Below are 22909 nucleotides of genomic sequence, written 5' to 3'. Positions count from 1 at the left end.
TGTCCTGCATCGCGCTGCTTCCCAACACATTGAGCTAAAGGAGAGATATACCCCTCTGCATGAGAACCAATTACACTATATCTGCATCACCCCTCTATCTACAGTCAAAGCTGGCTTTAAACCATCCTGGCATTGTTTGAATCTTGTGTGACCCTCATTCCATCCAACCGACCAATTGCAAGTAAACATGTGGAAAGAGAAAGAAAGAAAGAAGAGCGTATCTATCCAAGCCTCAGATGGTAAATACAGGTATTATCAGCTGCTGTGTGCCTGTGGAAATACACCACTTATTTCTGTCTACAATCACTCCCTAAGTCTCCACTTCAAAGAGACACAGCCTTGTGAGCGCTGATTACAGGAGTATCAGACCTGATGATGATGATGACTTTCCTGCCTGAGCCTGATCAGAATCACACACTGCTTCTGCTTCTGGAGAACAGAGGGATGTATAGAAAGAAGAGAAGGGGTTTGAGGATGTCATTATACTGTACATACACAAAGAGATCTGTGGAAAATGTCCCCAGCTTACTACTCAGCTAACAATGGGTCCTTGGAAAAGGCAAAAATAGTATGCACACAAATGTGCACTCATCACACTCGCAAACACACAAACACACACACAGTGAACCGACATACTAAAGCAGGAAAAAGGCGATGTAGGGGGAAAATGTCTACTCTCATATTACAAGCATGCTGTGAATGAGAACCATGGCAGAAGAGAACAGAGAGAGCAGAAACGGCTCAGCAGCAGCAAAACACTGACCTTCAAACTAAGTTAGAGGCTGTAGTGCAACAAAACACCTTCTGCCATGATGCATTTTCGGTGTTTATGCTTTTCCTCTCCCCGACACAAATGACGCTGACTCGACGTAACTGTAACTGCCATAGCATGGGAGCTTTGAGCTCTACTTAGGCAACAAGTCTCCTGAATACAGTACATAAAGTATAAACAAGCTATAGGCTATGCATACCGCATACCAAAAGGAATGAGATTTCAGAAGCACCAAAGAAACAACATTTTAGGCTCCCAGCCGTGATCTGTAGAGCTGGTATAGCTTCCACGGTGTGGCTTTTTTACACCATATACTGGAATACTTTCCCCCTCACTTCCTCTTGTCACAGTTTTAGTGACTCAAACTAATATTTTGAAGATGACATGAATTAAGCCAGGAGTACATGGTGTTATAAGATGTGCTTTGAAAGGGTGGGAGGCAAAAGGGGTAAGGCTGAGGAATGAGGCCCAGAGGTAGACAGGAAACATCACAGCACCTGTGGCAACACAACAGGGTCGTTCCACGAAAATAGTGCCTTTTGCGTCCCTTTGATATTTTAAGTAGAGATTGTGCACCAGTATGGAATTTTAAAAGCCTGTTATATAAAATGAAGTGCCCTTTAATATAGACTATATGGCAAATTCAAATCTGATTTGTAATATGAATAAACACTGTGCACCCTCTGTGACTTTTAGAAAGATTTACTTAACATTTCTCCAAGTTTTTCCCATCATTGTAAAGCCCTAGTTGTTTCTGAATATTATTATTTATTTCATGTGATTAGTGATTCAATTATGTCTATCCCTCATTTTAAGGTCAACTCTGTTACGTGAACTGAACTCTCATTTTAATATCGTGAAACTATTCCTTTTTGAATATTTTTTTCTAAAGAAACTTTAGTGTAAAATCAAGTGAGCTGGTTCTATTTTTTCTCTCTATTTTTCTGGTGTTTGAGCGGATCGAGCATAACACATCAACCCTGTTCCCCATAGATAGATAGAAAAAAAAAAAATGATTTCTTTTTGTGAAGCTTGCATTGAATTGCCACTCACTGTTTCACACAACAAGCTTCCATTCCCCCTGTCACAAGGCGATTTATGGCTGATTTTAAGATGAGATCGTCAACCCTGTTACTTTATTTGGCACTTACTGTAGTCATTTCTTTATTTAACCTCTTGAGATGGGAAAACATGCTTTTTATCAAGTTGAACATGCACTTTATGACAGAATGTTAAAATTCTGTGAAATCAAACATTCTTCTCAAAAGGCACCGAATCGATGGAACAACCCAACTGTCTGAGCCCTATTTGTGGACGCATCATTCATTCTTCCATTCAGTGGCTCTCTCTCTGTCTCTTTCTGAGAGCAGAGCATGACCACTTCCATGGGAAGATGAAATGGGACAGGAGGTGAGAGATCCAAGAAGAAGTGTTTAACCAGGCAGACGGCGGTAAACTGCACAGGAGAATCATGACCTCGTTTAACCGTCTGATGTTGTGCATTTACCTGAATACCAGGGATACATCAAAGACCAGGGCTTCTTCTCTCCCTAGTTCTTCTCTCCCTCTCCATCTATAAAATGAACACCAAAATGCCCCTCTCTCCACCCATTAGTTTGGTTAGAAGTCAATACTACTACAGATCCAGATAATAGCACTAGTGTCCGTTCATTCCCCAGCTAACAGCCTCTCTCCCTGGGCTTGAATGGGGCTGAGAGTAGCCCTGGCCTTAACCTGGCTCCAGAGGTACATTAGTATTAACAGCCCAGGCAATTAGCCAGCTCCTTATCCTGCTAATGGAAGAAGAAGTGACAATACAACTCCACTCTCTCCATACTCAGGTCTGTACTCTGCTATCCCCAGCCTAGCCACAAGCTTGGCCTGTCTTTGACTGTCTGGTGGTGAATTGCTAATGTACAGTACCAGTCAAAGGTTTGAACACACCTACTCATTCAAGGGTTTTTCTTTATTTTTTACTATTTTCTACATAGTAGAATAATAGTGAAGACATCAAAACTATGAAATACCACATATGGAATCATGTATTAACCAAAAAAGTGTTAAACAAATCAAAATATATTTTATATTTGAGATTCTTCAAATAGCCACCCTTGGCCTTGATGACAGCTTTGCATTCACATTCTTGACATTCTCAAAGGGTGGCTATTTGAAGAATCTCAAATATAAAACATCTCCATTAACACAGAGAAGTCACGAGACTAAGATAGACACAACAAAGACAGAGGCTGCTGCTCACTACCTACATTTCAACTGAATTGTGAAATAACACAAAGCTTACGTGGCAGCTGGAAACAGGTTAACAATAGTTTTATATTGGAGGGAAAACAAAACAGCCATTTTGTAAGGAAAAAAATCTATAGAGCACATCTGTTTTTATTGTTGACAAGTAAATTCACCTGCATGGATGTTGGATCCAGCTAAGCAATACCAAGGCCAATCAGTCATCCAATAAAATGACTTTACTGGCAGTGCTTGGTTACAGTGGCTTGTGAAAGTATTCACCCCACTTGGCATTTTTCCTATTTTGTTGCCTTACAACCTGGAATTAAAATTGATTTTTTTTTGTGGGGGTTGTATAATTTCATTTACACAACATGCCTACCACTTTAAAGTTGCAAAACATGTTTACTTGTGAAACAAACCAGAAATAAGACAAAAAAACTGAAAACGTGAGTGTGCATAACTGTCTGCTAAATGGCATATTATTATTATTATTATTATTCACCCACCCCCAAAGTCAATACTTTGTAGAGCTACCTTTTGAAGCAATTACAGCTGCAAGTCTCTTTGTGTATGTCTCTATAAGCTTGGCACATCTAGCCACTAGGATTGTTGCCCATTCTTCAAGGAAAAACTGCTCCAGCTCCTTCAAGTTGGATGGGTTCCGCTGGTGTACAGCAATCTTTAAGTCATACCACAGATTCTCAATTGGATTGAGGTCTGGGCTTTGACTAGGCCATTCTAAGACATTTAAATGTTTTCCCTTAAACCACTCGCGTGTTGCTTTAGCAGTAAGCTTAGGGTCATTGTCCTGCTGGAAGGTGAACCTCCGTCCCAGTCTCAAATCTTTGGAAGACTGAAACAGGTTTCCCTCAAGAATTTCGCTGTATTTAGCGCCATCCATCATTCCTTCAATTCTAACCAGTTTCCCAGTCCCTGCCGGTGAAAAACATACCCACAGCATGATGCTGCCACCACCATGCTTCACTGTGGGGATGGTGTTCTCGGGGTGATGAGAGGTGTTGGGTTTGCGCCAGACATAGCGTTTTCCTTGATGGCCAAAAAGCTCAATTTTTGTCTCATCTGACCAGAGTACCTTCTTCCATATGTTTGGGGAGTCTCCCATATGCCTTTTGGCGAACACCAAACATGTTGGCAGATTTTTTTCTATAAGCAATGGCTTTTTTCTGGCCACTCTTCTGTAAAGCCCAGCTCTGTGGAGTGTACGGCTTAAAGTGGTCCTATGGACAGGTAGTCTAATCTCCGCTGTGGAGCTTTCAGCTCCTTCAGGGTTATCTTTGGTCTCTTTGCCTCTCTGATTAACGCCCTCCTTGCCTGGTCCGTGAGTTTTGGTGGGCGGACCTCTCTTGGCAGGTTTGTAGTGGTATCATATTCTTTCAATTTTTTTTATAATGGATTTAATGGTGCACCGTGGGATGTTCAAAGTTTCTGATATTATTTTATAACCCAACCCTGATCTGTACTTCTCCACAACTTTGTCCCTGACCTGTTTGGAGAGCTCCTTGGTCTTCATGGTGCCGCTTGCTTGGTGGTGCCCCTTGCTTAGCAGTGTTGTAAACTCTGGGGCCTTTCAGAACAGATGTGTGTGTGTGTGTGTATATATATATATATATATATATATATATATATATGAGATCATGTGACACTTAGATTGCACACAGGTGGACTTTATTTAACTAATTATGTGACTTCTGAAGGTAATTGGTTGCACCAGATCTTATTTAGGGGCTTCATAGCAAAGGGGATGAATACATATGAATGCACCACTTTTCCGTTATTTATATTTAGAAATGTTTTTATGAAGTTATTTTTGTCATTTTACTTCACCAATTTGGACTATTTTGTGTATGTCCATTACATGAAATCCAAATAAAAATCCTTTTAAATTACAGGTTGTAATGCAACAAAATAGGAAAATCGCCAAGGGGGATGAATACTTTTGCAAGGCACTGTATATTCCCGCCTGCCTCCCTCTAAAGTGCATTTCTCTCCCTCTCACCGTCACTGCTCAGGCAGTGTAGCTAAACCGTGTCTCTCTCTATATATATCTGCATTTACACAACATGGCCCATTTAAGAACAGGCAGCTACCAGGGTTCTCACAGTAAGCTCTCAATGATGCTAAATGCCATTAGTGTGCAACATACATTCCAATTTAGAAGTACAATATCACCTAGTAGTATAGGTCGTATAAGGTGCAGAGCGTTCAATTTGCCTGCTGGGGGACAAGGAGACCCCAGCTCCGCTAAAACCATTGACAACTGCATGCCGTTTTCAAGGGATTGTTAAATAAATAAATGTTATAACTATTTGGTTGTAATATCATCACCTCTTGAAGACCATAGTCAGAATTACACATTTCCGATTATTCTATGCAAAACTATTGTGCACATTTAGCTCGATCATCAGAGTTTTCGGCCTACAGCAAGTAACTGCATGCTTTTCATGATCAGTAAACATAAATTGAAACATAAAACCTCTTTATCTTGACATTTAAAAAAAAATACATTAGGCCTACTTCTACAAGTGTGCCTGTTCTGCATCAGAGGAGAGGACCATGAAACTGCACATTATCAATCTGATCCTCTCTCTCCCACATATAGCATACAACACACCTATAGCACACTGCAACCTCTACACACAGCACCACCACAACAACAGCACAAAGCAGCCCAGCCTTGAGCCAACTAAAAATAGTTTCAAATGAGGCAATTTAGCCAGGCCTGCTCATTTGGCCAGTGCTGCAGCAGCGATCCCAGTGACTGAACCAATCAGCTTGCTGCTGTTATTGATCAAAGAGAGAAAGGGGGAGATAGACGCGGACAGACATTTAGAGAGAAGTGGAGAGAAACATAGGCAGAGGAAGGACTAAGGCTGACATTGTAAACAGTAAGTAGAGTGCCTTCAGAAAGTATTCCCAGCCCTAGGCTTTTTTCACATTTTGTTGTGTTACAGCCTGAATTTAAAATGGATTAAATTGAGATTGTTGTCACTGGCCTACACACAATACCCCATGATGTCAAAGGGGAATTATGTTTTTAGAATTTTTTAGAAATTAATAAAAATGAAAAGCTGATATATCTTGAGTCAATAAGTATTCAACCCCTTTTTTATGGCAAGCTTAAATAAGTACAGGAGTAAAACTGTGCTTAATAAGCCACATTATAAGTTGCATGGACTGATTTTTGAATGAAAACCTAATTTCTGTACCCCACACATACAATTATGTGTAAGGTTCCTCAGTCGAGCAGTGAATTTCAAACACCGATTCAACCACAAAGACCAGGGATGTTTTCCAATGCCTCACAAAGAAGGGCACCAATTGGTAGATGGGTAAAAATGTAAAAAAGCAGACATTGAATATCCCTTTGTGCATGGTGAAGTTATTAATTACCATTTGGATGGTGTATCAATACATCACTACAAAGATACAGGCGTCCTTCCTAACTCAGTTGCCGGAGAGGAAGGAAACCGCTCAGGGATTTCACCATGAGGCCAATGGTTACAGAGTTTGATGCCTGTGATAGGAGAAAACTGAGGAGGGATCTTCAACATTGTAGCTACTCCACAATACTAACCTAATTGACATAATGAAAAGAAGGAAGCTTGTACAGAATAAAAAAATATTCCAAAACATGCATCCTGTTTGCAATAAGACACTAAAGTAAAACTGCAAAAAATGTGTCATGAAATTTGTCCTGAATACAAAGCGTTATGTTTGGGACAAATCCGACACAACACATCATTGAGTCCCACTATTCATATTTTCAAGCATGGTGGTGGCTGCATCATGTTATGGGTATGCTTGTCATTGGCAAGGACTAGGGAGTTTTTTTAGGATAAAAATAAATGGAATAGAGCTAAGCACAGGCAAAATCCTAGAGGAAAACCTGGTTTGGTCTGCTTTTCAAAAGACAGTAGAATGTCCCTGAGTGACCTAGTTACATTTTTGACTTAAATCGGCTTGAAATTCTATTGAAAGTTTTGAAAATGGCTGGCTAGCAATGATCAGCAACCAACTTGACAGAGCTTGAAGAATAAATCAAAAAGAATGTGCAAATATTGTACAATCCAGGTGTGCAAAGCTCTTCGACTTACCCAGAAAGACTCACAGCTGTAATCGCTGCCAAAGGTGATTCTAACATGTATTGACTACTTATATAATTAAGATATTACAAATATAACATTAATATCTTTTTTTTTAAATAAATGTTAGAATTTTTCTTCCACTTTGACATCACAGAGTATTTGTGTGTATCATTGACAAAATATTTCAATTAAATCCATTTTAATCCCACTTTGTAACACAACAAAATGTGGAAAAAGTCCAGGGGTGTGAATACTTTCTGAAGGCACTGTATATCCGCAATTTTATTTTTAGATTACATTATCATTTTTGTTTTAATTTTTATACAAAAATAACAGTTGGGAGTATTAATGGTATTATAAGCAGTTTTACATGACTATTTACAATGCAAATTGTGAAGAAGAAGAAGAAGAAGAAGTTACATTCACTGCTAAAATTGACTAAATGTGACTGCCAATATAATCTGTTAAAGAAATTACATGACTCCGTGAATGGTGGTCGTCAAGCGCTTTTGACTGTGATTTGGTGGTCCCCGGAACGGAAAAGGTTGGGACCCGTTGCTTTAGACCAGTGGTTTCCAACCTGTGGTTCACGGACCACTGGTCATCCGCAGGGGTACTGCAGGTGTTCTGCTAATTATAACGGTTGGGAGTATTAATGGAATTATAAGCAGTTTTACATTACTTTTCACAATGCAAATTGTTTATAATAATAGGCATTTCATCTGTTACATGATAAAACGGACTCTAAATTTTTCCACCAAGATATTTTATACAAAAAAATTCTGCGACTCCGTGATGGTGGTCCTCAAGCTTTTGACTGTGATTTGGTGGTCCTCTGAACGGAAAATGTTGGGAACCGCTGCTTTAGACAGTGAGGTCTGTTTTGTGTGTGTGTGGGTTTGGTGTGTGTGGGTTTGGTGTGTGTGGACGTGTTTAGCTATACTTGTGGGGACCAGAAGTCCCCACAAGAATAGTAAACAAACAAATATTTGACCAACTGGGGACATTTTGTTGGTCCCCACAAGGTCAAATTATATTTCTTGGGGGTTTAGGGTTAAGGTTAGAATCAGGTTTAGGGTTAGGAGCTATGGTTAGTTTTAGGGTTAGGAGCTAGGTTTTCGGGTTAAGGTTAGGGTAAAGGTTAGGGTTAGGGGTTAGAGAAAATAGGATTTTGAATGGGACTGAATTGCGTGTCCCCACAAGGTTAGTTGTACAAGACTGTGTGTGTGTGTGTGTCAGGGGAATGTTTAGGTGCACCAGAGGGTGATGGGGTGTTCTGCATGTATGGCCAGACCTCATTCCAGGTCAACTCACACCTTGTAAATGGATGGCATGGACCTACATCCTCCAAAATATCTGAAGGTTACACTTGTATTGAGAAGATCACACACACACGCACACAAAGTCAAAGAACATCAATAACACACTTCATAAAGATTCTCAGGTTAGCAGGTGGAAGTTACTGGTTCCTGTATGATAGCTTCCTCCAACGACTTAAAAGGAAACATCCCTTTATACGCAGATCTCTCTGTGTCTGTGTGTGCTTATCTCCAGCAGGCAGTGTGTGGTATATAATTACCCCATTACCTTCACAATGATTTAGTCTGCCTGGCTCCTCTCCTCCTCCTCCTCTCCTCCACACCTGCATGTAATTATCACACAGCCAACAGGGATTCATCAACCACTATCATAATTGCAGCGCAGTGGTTGTACTTATCTCACTAGTGAACTCACTAACTTACAACACCCAAATGGGATGGCTAGTTGTCAAGCTCGAGCATGCGCTGGTAAGATAGATAGGGGGACTTCGCTAATCGCTATCTCAGTATATCAGTTTCAGTTTCACAAAGACACACTGTTGTTATCGTCGTGATAGTCACCTGATTTTAATTGACTGTGACTGTAGGTGTGGGAATTGGCTGGTGTTGTATGTTCAAGAGGGAAACGGAGAGTGAGTGAAGGACCGCGGGTTGTGAAATTAATAATTCAGACCGCTAATCTTGTTTATCTGTAATTCTTTGAGCGCCCCATAATTCCATCAAAAGAATGTGCCTCACCACCGGGACTCTAGAACTTAATCCATTGTTATTCCACTTCTCTCCCTCCCAAGCACATGGGATGAAGGGAGAGGTGAGAATGTTTTGGAACACCAAGTACCGTACCATACGGTAGTACCGTACACTTCAGATTTGTGAGCCTTCTTATGCCTGCTTGTCAACACTAGGCAGGTTTCCATTGACCCAGGTTTATTCGACAAAAGAAATGTTGCAAAAAACAACAACATTGCGACGTGTAATGGAAAAAAAAATAATGCATTTGACAGGGCTGGATTTCAAACTTTCTTTATTGCGACAAATGATGGAAACTGTGTTTTTTTTTAATAAATGATGATTGATTAATAATTTTGAAAGTATGCAGGGCACATTATGTCATCAAGTAACTATAAAGCTCCACTCCACATTTAATTCTAAATGCCTACTGCTTGCTAAATCTATTTTTCATGCCTGAATTGTTCGCCTTGCTTTACTAGATGGCTTGATGCAAATTTCACCATCCAGTTATTTCAGATCTACAGGAGTGCAAGTTTCACCATGGCACGGACCGTGGCAATATGTTAGCTCATGATAATTATTAGAATATTGAAAATATTAGTCAATTCTTGCATTCTATCTATACTGGCTTTTGCGGGCTACCTGAGACATGAAACAGAGTTTGGAGGGCATACAGGCTATTGCTAATTTATTCATGCGCAATTTGCCTAAATGGATAATGAAAAAAAATAATTTTTATACGACAGGTTTTGGTGTGACGTCATTACATCCAGCTGTTTTTATCTACACAAGACAGTTCATTGGAAACACACCGTAGCAGGCAATTGTCGCATCTATTTTCTATTCACACTTTCTAAATGTCAACAGAAATCACTGGACAAGTTAATGGAAACTTAAACAGTGATAGAAGTGTTGTTTGGGCACTACGACTCCCTCTGCAACCAAAGCTTCCGTATTCCTCTAACAAACCTCAGCGCCCCATAGTACACAATGTCCAGCATACGTAATGACGCCACAGGGTACAAGATATCACCATAATCAATTACAGGCACGAAAGTAGCAGAAACATGTCTCTTACTCGCTTCAAAAGAAAAACATGACTTATTACGAACATTTTAGCCTAAGCTTTTTCACAAGACCTTTGATGTGGGGTTTAAAGGTGAGACACTCATCTAGCAAGAAACCCAAGTACTTGTAAGTTGCTACTCTTTCTATTTGCTTGTACTGCATAGTGACTATACGTGGAAGAGTCTGAGGTTTTATCTTAGATTTCAAGAAAACCATCAACCATTTGTCTTTTCAGCATTTAAAAACAACTTCAGCTGACAGAGCTGAGTCAGGACAACAGTAAAGGCAGACTGCAGTTCTTCACAGGCCTTTAATAAATAACTGTGACGTCAGCATAAAAATGTTAAATAGCAATTGACACATTTCTACCAACATTATTAATATAGATAGTAAACAACAGTGGTCCAAGAACAGTGCCCTGTGGCACCCCCTTCTGGACAGTTAACCTATCAGATGAATTGCCATCAAACTGGGCACACTGAGTTCTATCTGACAGGTAGCGTTTGAACCATGAGACTGACTGATCAGATAATATAACCAGTGACGAAAGCCCAAAGACCGAAACTACTGCAGCTCGATATCTCACGCATTCCTTCAGTCCCGGCAGATTCTTCGGTCTACGCGCAGAATCTGCCCTCGGGATATTACACTACACTACACTAGCCCACACCACACCACACCACACCACACTACACTACAGCAATCATAACAGGCCAGACACACAGAGCTAAAACAGAGCTCGCCCAGCCCTGTAAAACCCTAATCAAAGCCTGCCAAATAGAAGATGCTGCGTTTGCTTGCTCACACAGAGTCAGGATACAGTTAGACCAGAGCTTGTCCTCTTTGTGAGGAGCGTTGCGTTTGCTCATCTGGATGCTGAATAAAACATCCAAACAAATCCAGCTGCCTGCGAGTCATGACACACACACACTCATACACACATGCACACTCAGACAAGCACAAACACAAACACGCACACACACGTATACCTATTCTTTCTCAAAAACACATACACATCATCTTCGTAAACACAAATGCTACTGTATATTCATTTTAGCAGAACCAACACCTGGGTTTGGTTAGGAACTACTTCAGTGAGAGAAACATTGCGACACAATTACGCTAACGCAGGTTAGCATCTTTGAGGCAGGCTGTGCCTCTGGAGCACATTGGAACCTATTGGAGCACACACAGGCTGTGTCACAACATGTTCACTTCTCAGGACTCTGGTCTGGTGGAAGTGCAGAAATACTCTCTTTTATCTTTCTCTGCAGTAAAGCTATAACACATGCGGCAGACGGGCAGCCCAATTCACACTCTGGTCCATGGTGACTCATATTATAACAGGGTCGTTCCATTTGATTTCAATCACTTTTTGACAGCACCCCTTTTGATTTGAATGAAACGTTCCATACATATTTGGTAGTAAATTCTCTGTGCTACACCAAACAGTACCTATCCTGTAACGGCTAATGGAGCATCACATTAGCCCGTTAAAATCTGCTAGCTAAGTTCAGTACAGTACAGTAGAGTATACTACAGTAGAGTATATTACATTATACTGTACTCTCGTGTGTTCTACTGTACTGAATTCTACCATACTGAACTATACTCTACTCTACATTTATTTCCTGTACTGTATTGTACTGTACTGTACTCTACTGCAACTGTGGTTTATGACTAGTATGATTTCCCATTTTAGCCAATTCAATTGCAGTCATTCTGTTACTGATTTTCCAGTCACTCTGTTACCGATTTAGAAACAGAGTGATGCATTTTAATCACTTAATAGATCATAAACATAAAATGTATCCGTGAACTTTCATAATCCTCTCTCCTCATGAGGCAGAAACTAGAAAATATCTTAAAGATGTGTTTTTTGGTAACAGAATGACAACACACTAGGCAATATTTCTTAAACTTACAGAAGGCAAATCATTTCTGCAAAACTAAATATAAATGTTGATATTAGTTGGCAGGGGCCTTTACTTCAACATGATTGTGTTAATGTGAATTGAGGTCACGTGACTTCCGTCTCGCTTCCGCATTGTCTCCGTGCTGCTCTGCTGTTTGTTGCTACTTGGCTACCTGCCAAACTATTCACGTTTTACTTTTAATAAACGTTTAATCAATCTCTGTGTTCAACAAATTTACCAACTTTTTAGTTTTGTCCTCACTCATCTTTTTTCGTTAAACTTTTTCACCCCGGACGTTTATCCCGAGACAGAAGAGTCATTTTCCTGTGCGTTTTAGCTGCCAACTTTACGTTATTTTCCGTTTTTCCATCGCAATTTTTTTTTTTTTTTTTTTATTTTTTATTTTTAATTTTTTTTTTTTTCCCTTATTCAACTTTTTCACTCCGGACGCTTTATCTGGACATGGCTCATCAACATCTTCAACAGCCGAAGCTAAGTAGTAACATTAACATGATGTCTTTTAATTGCAGTCGCTGTACTCATAATATACAGGAGAATTCTCGCCTTACGGCGAGAATAGCTGTGCTACAAGCCCAGCTTCAGACGCAATCGTTAGGCAAGAGTATTATCAGTGTAGGAAAGGAAGAAACAGCGTCTGTGCCACCAGTAAGTACAGACAGTAACGTTAGTATAACTCCCCCCGCACAGTCCCTGCAGCCGGACAACTTTCTCATGGCTTCTGGAGGGAAATACTGTTGGAATGCTCAACCGGTGTCGCTCATTCAGCCGACAGAAACCTTCAACCGGTTTTCCCCATTATGTAGCGAGTCGGAGTCTGAGTCTGAGTCTTCTCTAGTCTCTACTCCTCCCGTTACGGGGTCTGAGACGCCGAAGGCTCCCACCATTAGCTCTGACAAATTGAAAACCCTAGTCATTGGCGACTCCATTACCCGCAGTATTAGACTTAAAACGAATCACCCAGCGATCATACACTGTTTACCAGGGGGCAGGGCTACCGACGTTAAGGCTAATCTAAAGATGGTGCTGGCTAAAGCTAAAACTGGCGAGTGTAGAGAGTATAGAGATATTGTTATCCACGTCGGCACCAACGATGTTAGGATGAAACAGTCAGAGGTCACCAAGTGCAACATAGCTTCAGCGTGTAAATCAGCTAGAAAGATGTGTCGGCATCGAGTAATTGTCTCTGGCCCCCTCCCAGTTAGGGGAAGTGACGAGCTCTACAGCAGAGTCTCAGCACTTAATCGCTGGTTGAAAACTGTTTTCTGCCCCTCCCAAAAGATAACATTTGTGGATAATTGGCCCTCTTTCTGGGACTCACCCACAAACAGGATCAAGCCTGACCTGCTGAGGAGTGACGGACTCCATCCTAGCTGGAGGGGTGCTCTCCTCTTATCTACCAACATAGATAGGGCTCTAACTCCTTTAGCCCCACAGTGAAATAGGGTGCAGGCCAGGCAGCAGGCTGTTAGCCAACCTGCCAGCTTAGTGGAGTCTGCCAATAGCATAGTCAGTGTAGTCAGCTCAGCCATACCCATTGAGACTGTGTCTGTGCCTCGACCTAGGTTGGGCAAAACTAAACATGGTGGTGTCCACCCTAGCAATCTTATTAGGATAAAGACCTCCTCCATTCCTGCCATTATTGAAAGAGATCGTGATACCTCACATCTCAAAATAGGGTTACTTAATGTTAGATCCCTCACTTCAAAGGCAGTCATAGTCAATGAACTAATCACTGATCATAATCTTGATGTGATTGGCCTGACTGAAACATGGCTTAAGCCTGATGAATTTGCTGTGTTAAATGAGGCCTCACCTCCTGGTTACACTAGTGACCATATTCCCCGTGCATCCCGCAAAGGCGGAGGTGTTGCTAACATTTACGATAGCAAATTTCAATTTACAAAAAAAAAATGACGTTTTCATCTTTCGAGCTTCTAGTCATGAAATCTATGCAGCCTACTCAATCACTTTTTATAGCTACTGTTTACAGGCCTCCTGGGCCATATACAGCGTTCCTCTCTGAGTTTCCTGAATTCCTATCAGACCTTGTAGTCATAGCAGATCATATTCTAATTTTTGGTGATTTTAATATTCACATGGAGAAGTCCACAGACCCACTCCAAAAGTCCTTCGGAGCCATTATCGACTCAGTGGGTTTTGTCCAACATGTCTCTGGACCTACTCACTGCCACAGTCATACTCTGGACCTAGTTTTGTCCCATGGAATAAATGTTGTAGATCTTAATGTTTTTCCACAAAATCCTGGACTATCGGACCACCATTTTATTACGTTTGCAATCGCAACAAATAATCTGCTCAGACCCCAACCAAGGAGCATCAAAAGTCGTGCTATAAATTCTCAGACAACACAAAAATTCATTGATGCCCTTCCAGACCCCTTCTGCCTACCCAAGGACGTCAGAGGACAAAAATCAGTTAACCACTTAACTGAGGAACTAAATTTAACCTTGCACAATACCCTAGATGCAGTTGCACCCCTAAAAACGAAAAACATTTGTCATAAGAAACTAGCTCACTGGTATACAGAAAATACCCGAGCTTTGAAGCAAGCTTCCAGGAAATTGGAACGGAAATGGCGCCACACCAAACTGGAAGTCTTCCGACTAGCTTGGAAAGACAGTACCGTGCAGTACCGAAGAGCCCTCACTGCTGCTCGATCATCCTACTTTTCCAAATTAATCGAGGAAAATAAGAACAATCCAAAATTTCTTTTTGATACTGTTGCAAAGCTAACTAAAAAGCAGCATTCCCCAAGAGAGGATGGTTTTCACTTCAGCAGTGATAAATTCATGAACTTCTTTGAGGAAAAGATCATGACCATTAGAAAGCAAATTACGGACTCCTCTTTGAATCTGCGTATTCCTCCAGGGCTTAGCTGTCCTGGATCTGCACAGCTCTGCGAGGGCCTGGGATCGGGAGAGACACTTAAGTGTTTTAGTACTATATCTCTTGACACAATGATGAAAATAATCATGGCCTCTAAACCTTCAAGCTGCATACTGGATCCTATTCCTACTAAACTGCTGAAGGAGCTGCTTCCTGTGCTTGGCCCTCCTATGTTGAACATAATAAACAGCTCTCTATCCACCGGATGTGTACCAAACTCACTAAAAGTGGCAGTGATAAAGCCTCTCTTGAAAAAGCCAAACCTTGACCCGGAAAATATAAAAAACTATCGGCCAATATCGAATCTTCCATTCCTCTCAAAAATTTTAGAAAAAGCTGTTGCGCAGCAACTCACTGCCTTTCTGAAGACAAACAATGTATACGAAATGCTTCAGTCTGGTTTTAGACCCCATCATAGCACTGAGACTGCACTTGTGAAGGTGGTAAATGACCTTTTAATGGCGTCAGACCGAGGCTCTGCATCTGTCCTCGTGCTACTAGACCTTAGTGCTGCCTTTGACACCATCGATCACCACATTCTTTTGGAGAGACTGGAAACCCAAATTGGTCTACACGGACAAGTTCTGGCCTGGTTTAGATCCTACCTGTCGGAAAGATATCAGTTTGTCTCTGTGAATGGTCTGTCCTCCGACAAATCAACTGTACATTTCGGTGTTCCTCAAGGTTCCGTTTTAGGACCACTATTGTTTTCACTATATATTTTACCTCTTGGGGATGTTATTCGAAAACATAATGTTAACTTTCACTGCTATGCGGATGACACACAGCTGTACATTTCAATGAAGCATGGTGAAGCCCCAAAATTGCCCTCGCTAGAAGCCTGTGTTTCAGACATAAGGAAGTGGATGGCTGAAAACTTTTTACTTTTAAACTCGGACAAAACAGAGATGCTTGTTCTAGGTCCCAAGAAACAAAGAGATCTTCTGTTAAATCTGACAATTCATCTTGATGGTTGTAAAGTCGTCTCAAATAAAACTGTGAAGGACCTAGGCGTTACTCTTGACCCTGATCTCTCTTTTGACGAACATATCAAGACTGTTTCAAGGACAGCTTTTTTCCATCTACGTAACATTGCAAAAATCAGAAATTTTCTGTCCAAAAATGATGCAGAAAAATTAATCCATGCATTTGTTACTTCTAGATTAGACTACTGCAATGCTCTATTTTCCGGCTACCCGGATAAAGCACTAAATAAACTTCAGTTAGTGCTAAATACGGCTGCTAGAATCCTGACTAGAACCAAGAAATTTGATCATATTACTCCAGTGCTAGCTTCCCTACACTGGCTTCCTGTTAAGGCAAGGGCTGATTTCAAGGTTTTACTGTTAACCTATAAAGCGTTACATGGGCTTGCTCCTACCTATCTTTCCGAGTTGGTCCTGCCGTACATACCAATACGTACGCTACGGTCACAAGACGCAGGCCTCCTAATTGTCCCTAGAATTTCTAAGCAAACAGCGGGAGGCAGGGCTTTCTCCTATAGATCTCCATTTTTATGGAACAGTCGGCCTACCCATGTGAGAGACGCAGACTCGGTCTCAACCTTTAAGTCTTTACTGAAGACTTATCTCTTCAGTAGGTCATATGATTGAGTGTAGTCTGGCCCAGGAGTGTGAAGGTGAACGGAAAGGCTGGAGCAACGAACAGCCCTTGCTGTCTCTGCCAGGCCGGTTCCCCTCTCCACTGGGGTTCTCTGCCTCTAACCCTGTTGCAGGGGCTGAGTCACTGGCCTGCTGGTGCTCTTTCATGCCGTCCCTGGGAGGGGTGCGTCACTTGAGTGGGTTGAGTTACTGACGTGATCTTCCTGTCTGGGTTGGCGCCCCCCCCCCCCTTGGTTTGTGCTGTGGTGGAGACCTCTGTGGGCTATACTCGGCCTTGTCTCAGGATTGTAAGTTGGTGGTTGGGGATATCCCTCTAGTGGTGCGGGGGCTGTGCTTTGGCGGAGTGGGTGGGGTTATATCCTTCCTGTTTGGCCCTGTCCGGGGGTTTCTTCGGATGGGGCCACAGTGTCTCCGGACCGCTCCTGTCTCAGCCTCCAGTATTTATGCTGCAGTAGTTTATGTGTCGGGGGGCTGGGGTTAGTTGGTTATACCTGGAGTACTTCTCCTGTCTTATCCAGTGTCCTGTGTGAATTTAAGTATGCTCTCTCTAATTCTCTCGTTCTCTCTTTCTCTCTGAGAACCTGAGCCCTAGGACCATACGTCAGGACTACCGGGCATGATGACACCCTGCTGCCCCCAGTCCGCCTGGCCTTGCTGCTATTCCAGTTTCAACTGTTCTGCCTGCGGCTACGAAACCCCTACCTGTCCCAGACCTGCTGTTTTCAACTCTAAATGATCGGCTATGAAAAGCCAACTGAGAGACCTGAGCCCTAGGACCATACGTCGGGACTACCGGCCGTGGTGACTCCTTGCTATCCCCAGTCCGCCTGGCCTTGCTGCTATTCCAGTTTAAACTGTTCTGCCTGCGGTTATGGAACCCCTACCTGTCCCAGACCTGCTGTTTTAAACTCTAATGATCGGCTATGAAAAGCCAACTGAGATTTATTCCTGATTATTATTTGACCATGCTTGTCACTTATGAACATTTTTGAACATCTTGGCATGGTTCTGTTATAATCTCCACCCGGCACAGCCAGAAGAGGACTGGCCACCCCTCATAGCCTGGTTCCTCTCTAGGTTTCTTCCTAGGTTTTGCCTTTCTAGGGAGTTTTTCCTAGCCACCGTGCTTCTACACCTGCATTACTAGCTGTTTGGGGTTTTAGGCTGGGTTTCTGTACAGCACTTCGAGATATTAGCTGATGTAAGAAGGGCTATATAAAATAAAATTGATTGATTGATTGATGTATTTCTAATACCTTAAGACTTTACTAGTTTTTAAGACACTTTTCCATCTCTGTGAGGGCATTTCCATCGAAAAGGAAACATGAGCACCAACATGTGAAGTTCATACATAGAAGCATATCAAATTGGATGTCAAATGAAAGCTATATTTTGGGGAAATTAAGTCATAGATACATTTTTCAACCATTTTCCTTAGAAATTAGGCATAAGTAAAGGCTTTGATTTCTGGATAAACAGATGGAAAAGGGGTCGTAGAAAACATCTACGAGAAAAAGTCTTAAACGGTATCAGAAATAAATCAAAACACAATAAAGTTGACGTAAAGACCCCTGCCAATTAATCTCACTTATATTTAGTTTTGGAGAAATTATTTACCTTCTGTAAATGTAAGAAATATTGCCTTGTGCCTTGAAATTCCGTTAGCAAAAACCCACATTCTGTATCTTTAATATACACTGCTCCAAAAAATTAAGGGAACACTAAAATAACACATCCTAGATCTGAATGAATGAAATAATCTTATTAAATACTTTTTTCTTTACATAGTTGAATGTGCTGACAACAAAATCACACAAAAATTATCAATGGAAATCAAATGTATCAACCCATGGAGGTCTGGATTTGGAGTCACCCTCAAAATTAATGTGGAAAACCACACTACAGGCTGATGCAACTTTGATGTAATGTCCTTAAAACAAGTCAAAATGAGGCGCAGTAGTGTGTGTGGCCTCCACGTGCCTGTATGACCTCCCTACAACGCCTGGGCATGCTCCTGATGAGGTGGCGGATGGTCTCCTGAGGGATCTCCTCCCAGACCTGGACAAAAGCATCCGCCAACTCCTGGACAGTCTGTGGTGCAACGTGACGTTGGTGGATGGAGCGAGACATGATGTCCCAGATGTGCTCAATTGGATTCAGGTCTGGGGAACGGGCGGTCCATAGCATCAATGCCTTCCTCTTGCAGGAACTGCTGACACACTCCAGCCACATGAGGTCTAGCATTGTCTTGCATTAGGAGGAACCCAGGGCCAACCGCACCAGCATATGGTCTCACAAGGGGTCTGAGGATCTCATCTCGGTACCTAATGGCAGTCAGGCTACCACTGACGAACACATGGAGGGCTGTGCGGCCCCCCAAAGAAATGCCACCCCACACCATGACTGACCCACCGCCAAACCGGTCATGCTGGAGGATGTTGCAGGCAGCAGAACGTTCTCCACGGCGTCTCCAGACTATGTCACGTCTGTCACATGTGCTCAGTGTGAACCTGCTTTCATCTGTGAAGAGCACAAGGCGCCAGTGGCGAATTTGCCAATCTTGGTGTTCTCTGGCAAATGCCAAACGTCCTGCACGGTGTTGGGCTGTAAGCACAACCCCCACCTGTGGACGTCGGGCCCTCATACCACCCTCATGGAGTCTGTTTCTGACCGTTTGAGCAGACACATGCACATTTGTGGCCTGCTGGAGGTCATTTTCCAGGGCTCTGGCAGTGCTCCTCCTGCTCCTCCTTGCACAAAGGCGGAGGTAGCGGTCCTGCTGCTGGGTTGTTGCCCTCCTACGGCCTCCTCCACGTCTCCTGATGTACTGGCCTGTCTCCTGGTAGCCCCTCCATGCTCTGGACACTACGCTGACAGACACAGCAAACCTTCTTGCCACAGCTCGCATTGATGTGCCATCCTGGATGAGCTGCACTACCTGAGCCACTTGTGTGGGTTGTAGACTCCGTCTCATGCTACCACTAGAGTGAAAGCACCGCCGGTATTCAAAAGTGACCAAAACATCAGCCAGGAAGCATAGGAACTGAGAAGTGGTCTGTGGTCACCACCTGCATAACCACTACTTTATTGGGGGTGTCTTGCTAATTGCCTATAATTTCCACCTGTTGTCTATTCCATTTGCACAACAGCATGTGAAATTTATTGTCAATCAGTGTTGCTTCCTAAGTGGACAGTTTGATTTCACAGAAGTGTGATTGACTTGGAGTTACATTGTGTTGCTTAAGTGTTCCCTTTATTTTTTTGAGCAGTGTATTTTCTAATTTCTCTCTCTCATGAGGAGGGAGGATAATGACAGTTCACAGAAGTAACAAGTAATGGTAGACCTACGAATTAGTTTTAGTGATTTTACTGATATCAATTTTGTTCATGATTAAAACTCGTACCAAACAAATCTGTAATGGAATTACTGCAACGGAATTGGCTACAATGGGAAATCATAATAGTCACAAACCACAGTGGGGTCACCTGCTACAGTACTTCCACTGGAATAGTGTTATGTTCAGCAACCCCTCCTCCTCTCTCTCCCTCTCTCTCTCACGCTCCAGTTAATGTCACCTCTACCAGCTCTTATTGACACCTACCCATGAGCCCCCTCTCTTTTAATTTACTGTAATCAGCAACCTCACTTACTGAGCACCGACCGACTTACACCGGACGTCGATGGACATCGAAAAGCAGTTGAAATTTGGTCAGTCCACTCTGGCCTTGATGTTAACATCCACAGATGGACTGGGTACAGTACAGTACTGTACAGTGAGTAGAGCAGAGTAGAGTACAGTCCAATACAGTAGTACAGTACAATACAGTACGGTACAGTAAAGAAAAGTATAGTACAGTACAGTATAGTAGAGAACTGTACTGAACTCTACTCTGCTGTGTTGTATTGTACTGCACTGTACTCTACTGTGCTCTGCTGTGCTGCATTTCACATTTTAGTAATTTAGCAGACGCTCTTATCCAGAGCGACTTACAGTTAGTGAGTGCATACATTATTTGTTTTGTATTTTTTTGTTGTATTTTTTTTTATACTGCGTTGTTATCCATAATTATGCATTTCTGTGTAGTACAGATCAGGGACCCATGATGTAATTCCGTCACTGTAATTATGTTACCAGGTGTAAATCCACTTCACTTACTGTAGTTTAATAACCCAAATAGATTTTTTCAACTCAAGGTGCAATGTCTTATCTGACACCCCATTATTTCCGCAGACAAAATGTGGTCGCATAAAAACCTGAGAGAGATTTTACCGTAATTCCGTTACCAAATTTTGTATCTGCACAGTTCCATTAAATTCGTTTTAGTACATTTTTTTCTGTGGAAATTGTTAAAAGTAGTCCTTATGATTAGAGTTGTTTGATTTGTTAAACTTTGAAATCAATGTTTTTTGTTTGGCATACATTTAATGTAAAAAAAACTGAGTCAAAGTGTAATTCTGTTACTGTGGAATTGCCCATGACCAGAAATCAAAACTTTGCTTATTCGTAATTTTTTGAATGTAAAATGGTTGAAAAACAAAAATAATAATCAAGAAATTATTAAATAGTTTGACAACCCTGTTTGTAAGCTTTTACATTATGTCAAACTCAACCTTTAATATTTTCCAGTGATGAAGACATGGATGTCTCATGGTATGTGTCACGCCCTGGCTCTGGGGACTCTAGTATGTTGAGCCAGGGTGTGAGTTTTCGTTTGTTTTTGTTCTAGTTTCGTATTTCTATGTTGGCCAGTGTGGTTCTCAATCAGAGGCAACGGGTATCAGCTGTTGCTTGTTGTCTCTGATTGGGAACCATACTTAAGCAGCCAGTTTTCCCACAGTGTTTGTGGGATCTTGTTCCTGTGTAGGTTTGTGGTTTGCATTTGGATGTCACGTATCGTTTGTTGTTTTGTTCGTATAACCATTATTTAATAAATATGTTCACCTTCCACGCTGCGCCTTGGTCCTCTGTATCCGACGATCGTGACAGTATGATTGGATATGCAAAATGGGTCAACTTTTAGCACCTCCAACTCCAAAAAGTCACTTTCTGACCACTTCTACCGTGAGAAAATCTGTATGGAAAGTTTTGTTCAAATCAAAAGGGGTGCAGTCAAAAAGTGATTGAAATCAAATGGAATGACCCAACAGAGGCTGCCATTCAGTCAGTGCTACTGTACACCTCTAGTCCAACATTAGAATAAAACCCTAGCGGAATGGATTGCCAGACCAACAGTAAAGCAAAGCACCATTACATTGCATTTAACAGTTCATAACAGATGGCTCAAACATTTAACAGTCTCCATGTTTCTGAATGGAGTGGTCTTGGCATGCCCCAGTCCCAACACTCACCTCCTGCTGCAGTGGCCCCTGGAGGCTGGGGCCCGGGCCCAACGCTGCTCTGTGTTCCCCCAGGGGTCGGGGGTACGGGCCTGGGCCAGGGCTTGGCCGCAGGCAGCCCCTGCCTCACCACCCCCGCATACTCCACAAACGTCCCAGGGAAGTCGCCCTTCTCCTTGGTCCGCTCGTTGGTGCCGTGCAGCCATCCCTTGGGGCTGCGCTCGTCCCCTTCCTGGTAGTCCTTTAGGGAGGCTTTCAGGACCGTCAGGACGTCCCCCGGCTGGAGGCTGATGTCATCACCACGTTCCCGTTTGTACTCGAAGAGCGCATGGTACTGAAAGCTGCTGTCAGAGGCTGTCATGGCCACAGTCACAGGCTCATAGATAGGTCCTCAGGCAGGCTCCAACTGAGATCTCCTGTGTCACTCACTCACGTCAGTTGTTTTTACTTTGCAAACTTCAATTCAATGCCAGTGAGGTCTAATACTGTAGCACTCCACCCAGTAGTCTAATAATTTAGAAGCCCTTGGGTTGAAGAGAAGAGCAAAGACTCAACATTGGAGTGATCCCTTCAGAGTCAGGGTGAGAAAAGAAGAAACCAGACAGTGGGTCCGTTGTCCTTGGTTAGGTCCACCTCTGAGAAGAAACCAGACAGTGGGTCAGTTGTCCTTGGTTAGGTCCACCGCTAAAGCTCCACCCCTCTGTCTGTATAATAGTGTAAACACGATGAACACATGACACACGACTCTGGCTCCCTCCAGTACCTGGATAATATTAATCCACTGCAGAGCAGACAGGCCAAGGCATCCAGTCCAGCATACTCTCAGCCAGCCCTCTCTCTCCCAGCCAGCCCTACCTGGAAACT

At 42.4% G+C, this 22909-nt stretch overlaps 1 protein-coding gene across 1 annotated transcript in view; it reads right to left on the bottom strand.

Annotated features, from left to right (window-relative positions):
- The window catches only part of pik3r3b (phosphoinositide-3-kinase, regulatory subunit 3b (gamma)), a 362415-nt gene extending 339970 nt beyond the window's left edge, over positions 1-22445 (bottom strand). The window contains exon 1 of the mRNA XM_084186117.1: positions 22058-22445. Within this exon, the coding sequence (XP_084042243.1) occupies positions 22058-22406 (349 nt within the window). The 5' untranslated portion in view covers positions 22407-22445. The remainder of the gene's footprint in view (positions 1-22057) is intronic.
- Between the last annotated feature and the right edge of the window lie 464 nt (positions 22446-22909).

This window comes from Coregonus lavaretus, assembly GCF_964263955.1.
Source record: "Coregonus lavaretus genome assembly, chromosome: 21".
Classification (NCBI taxonomy): Eukaryota; Metazoa; Chordata; class Actinopteri; order Salmoniformes; family Salmonidae; genus Coregonus; species Coregonus lavaretus.
The sequence above is the reverse complement of the archived record's forward strand: the minus strand, read 5'-3'. Positions and strand labels throughout refer to the sequence as shown.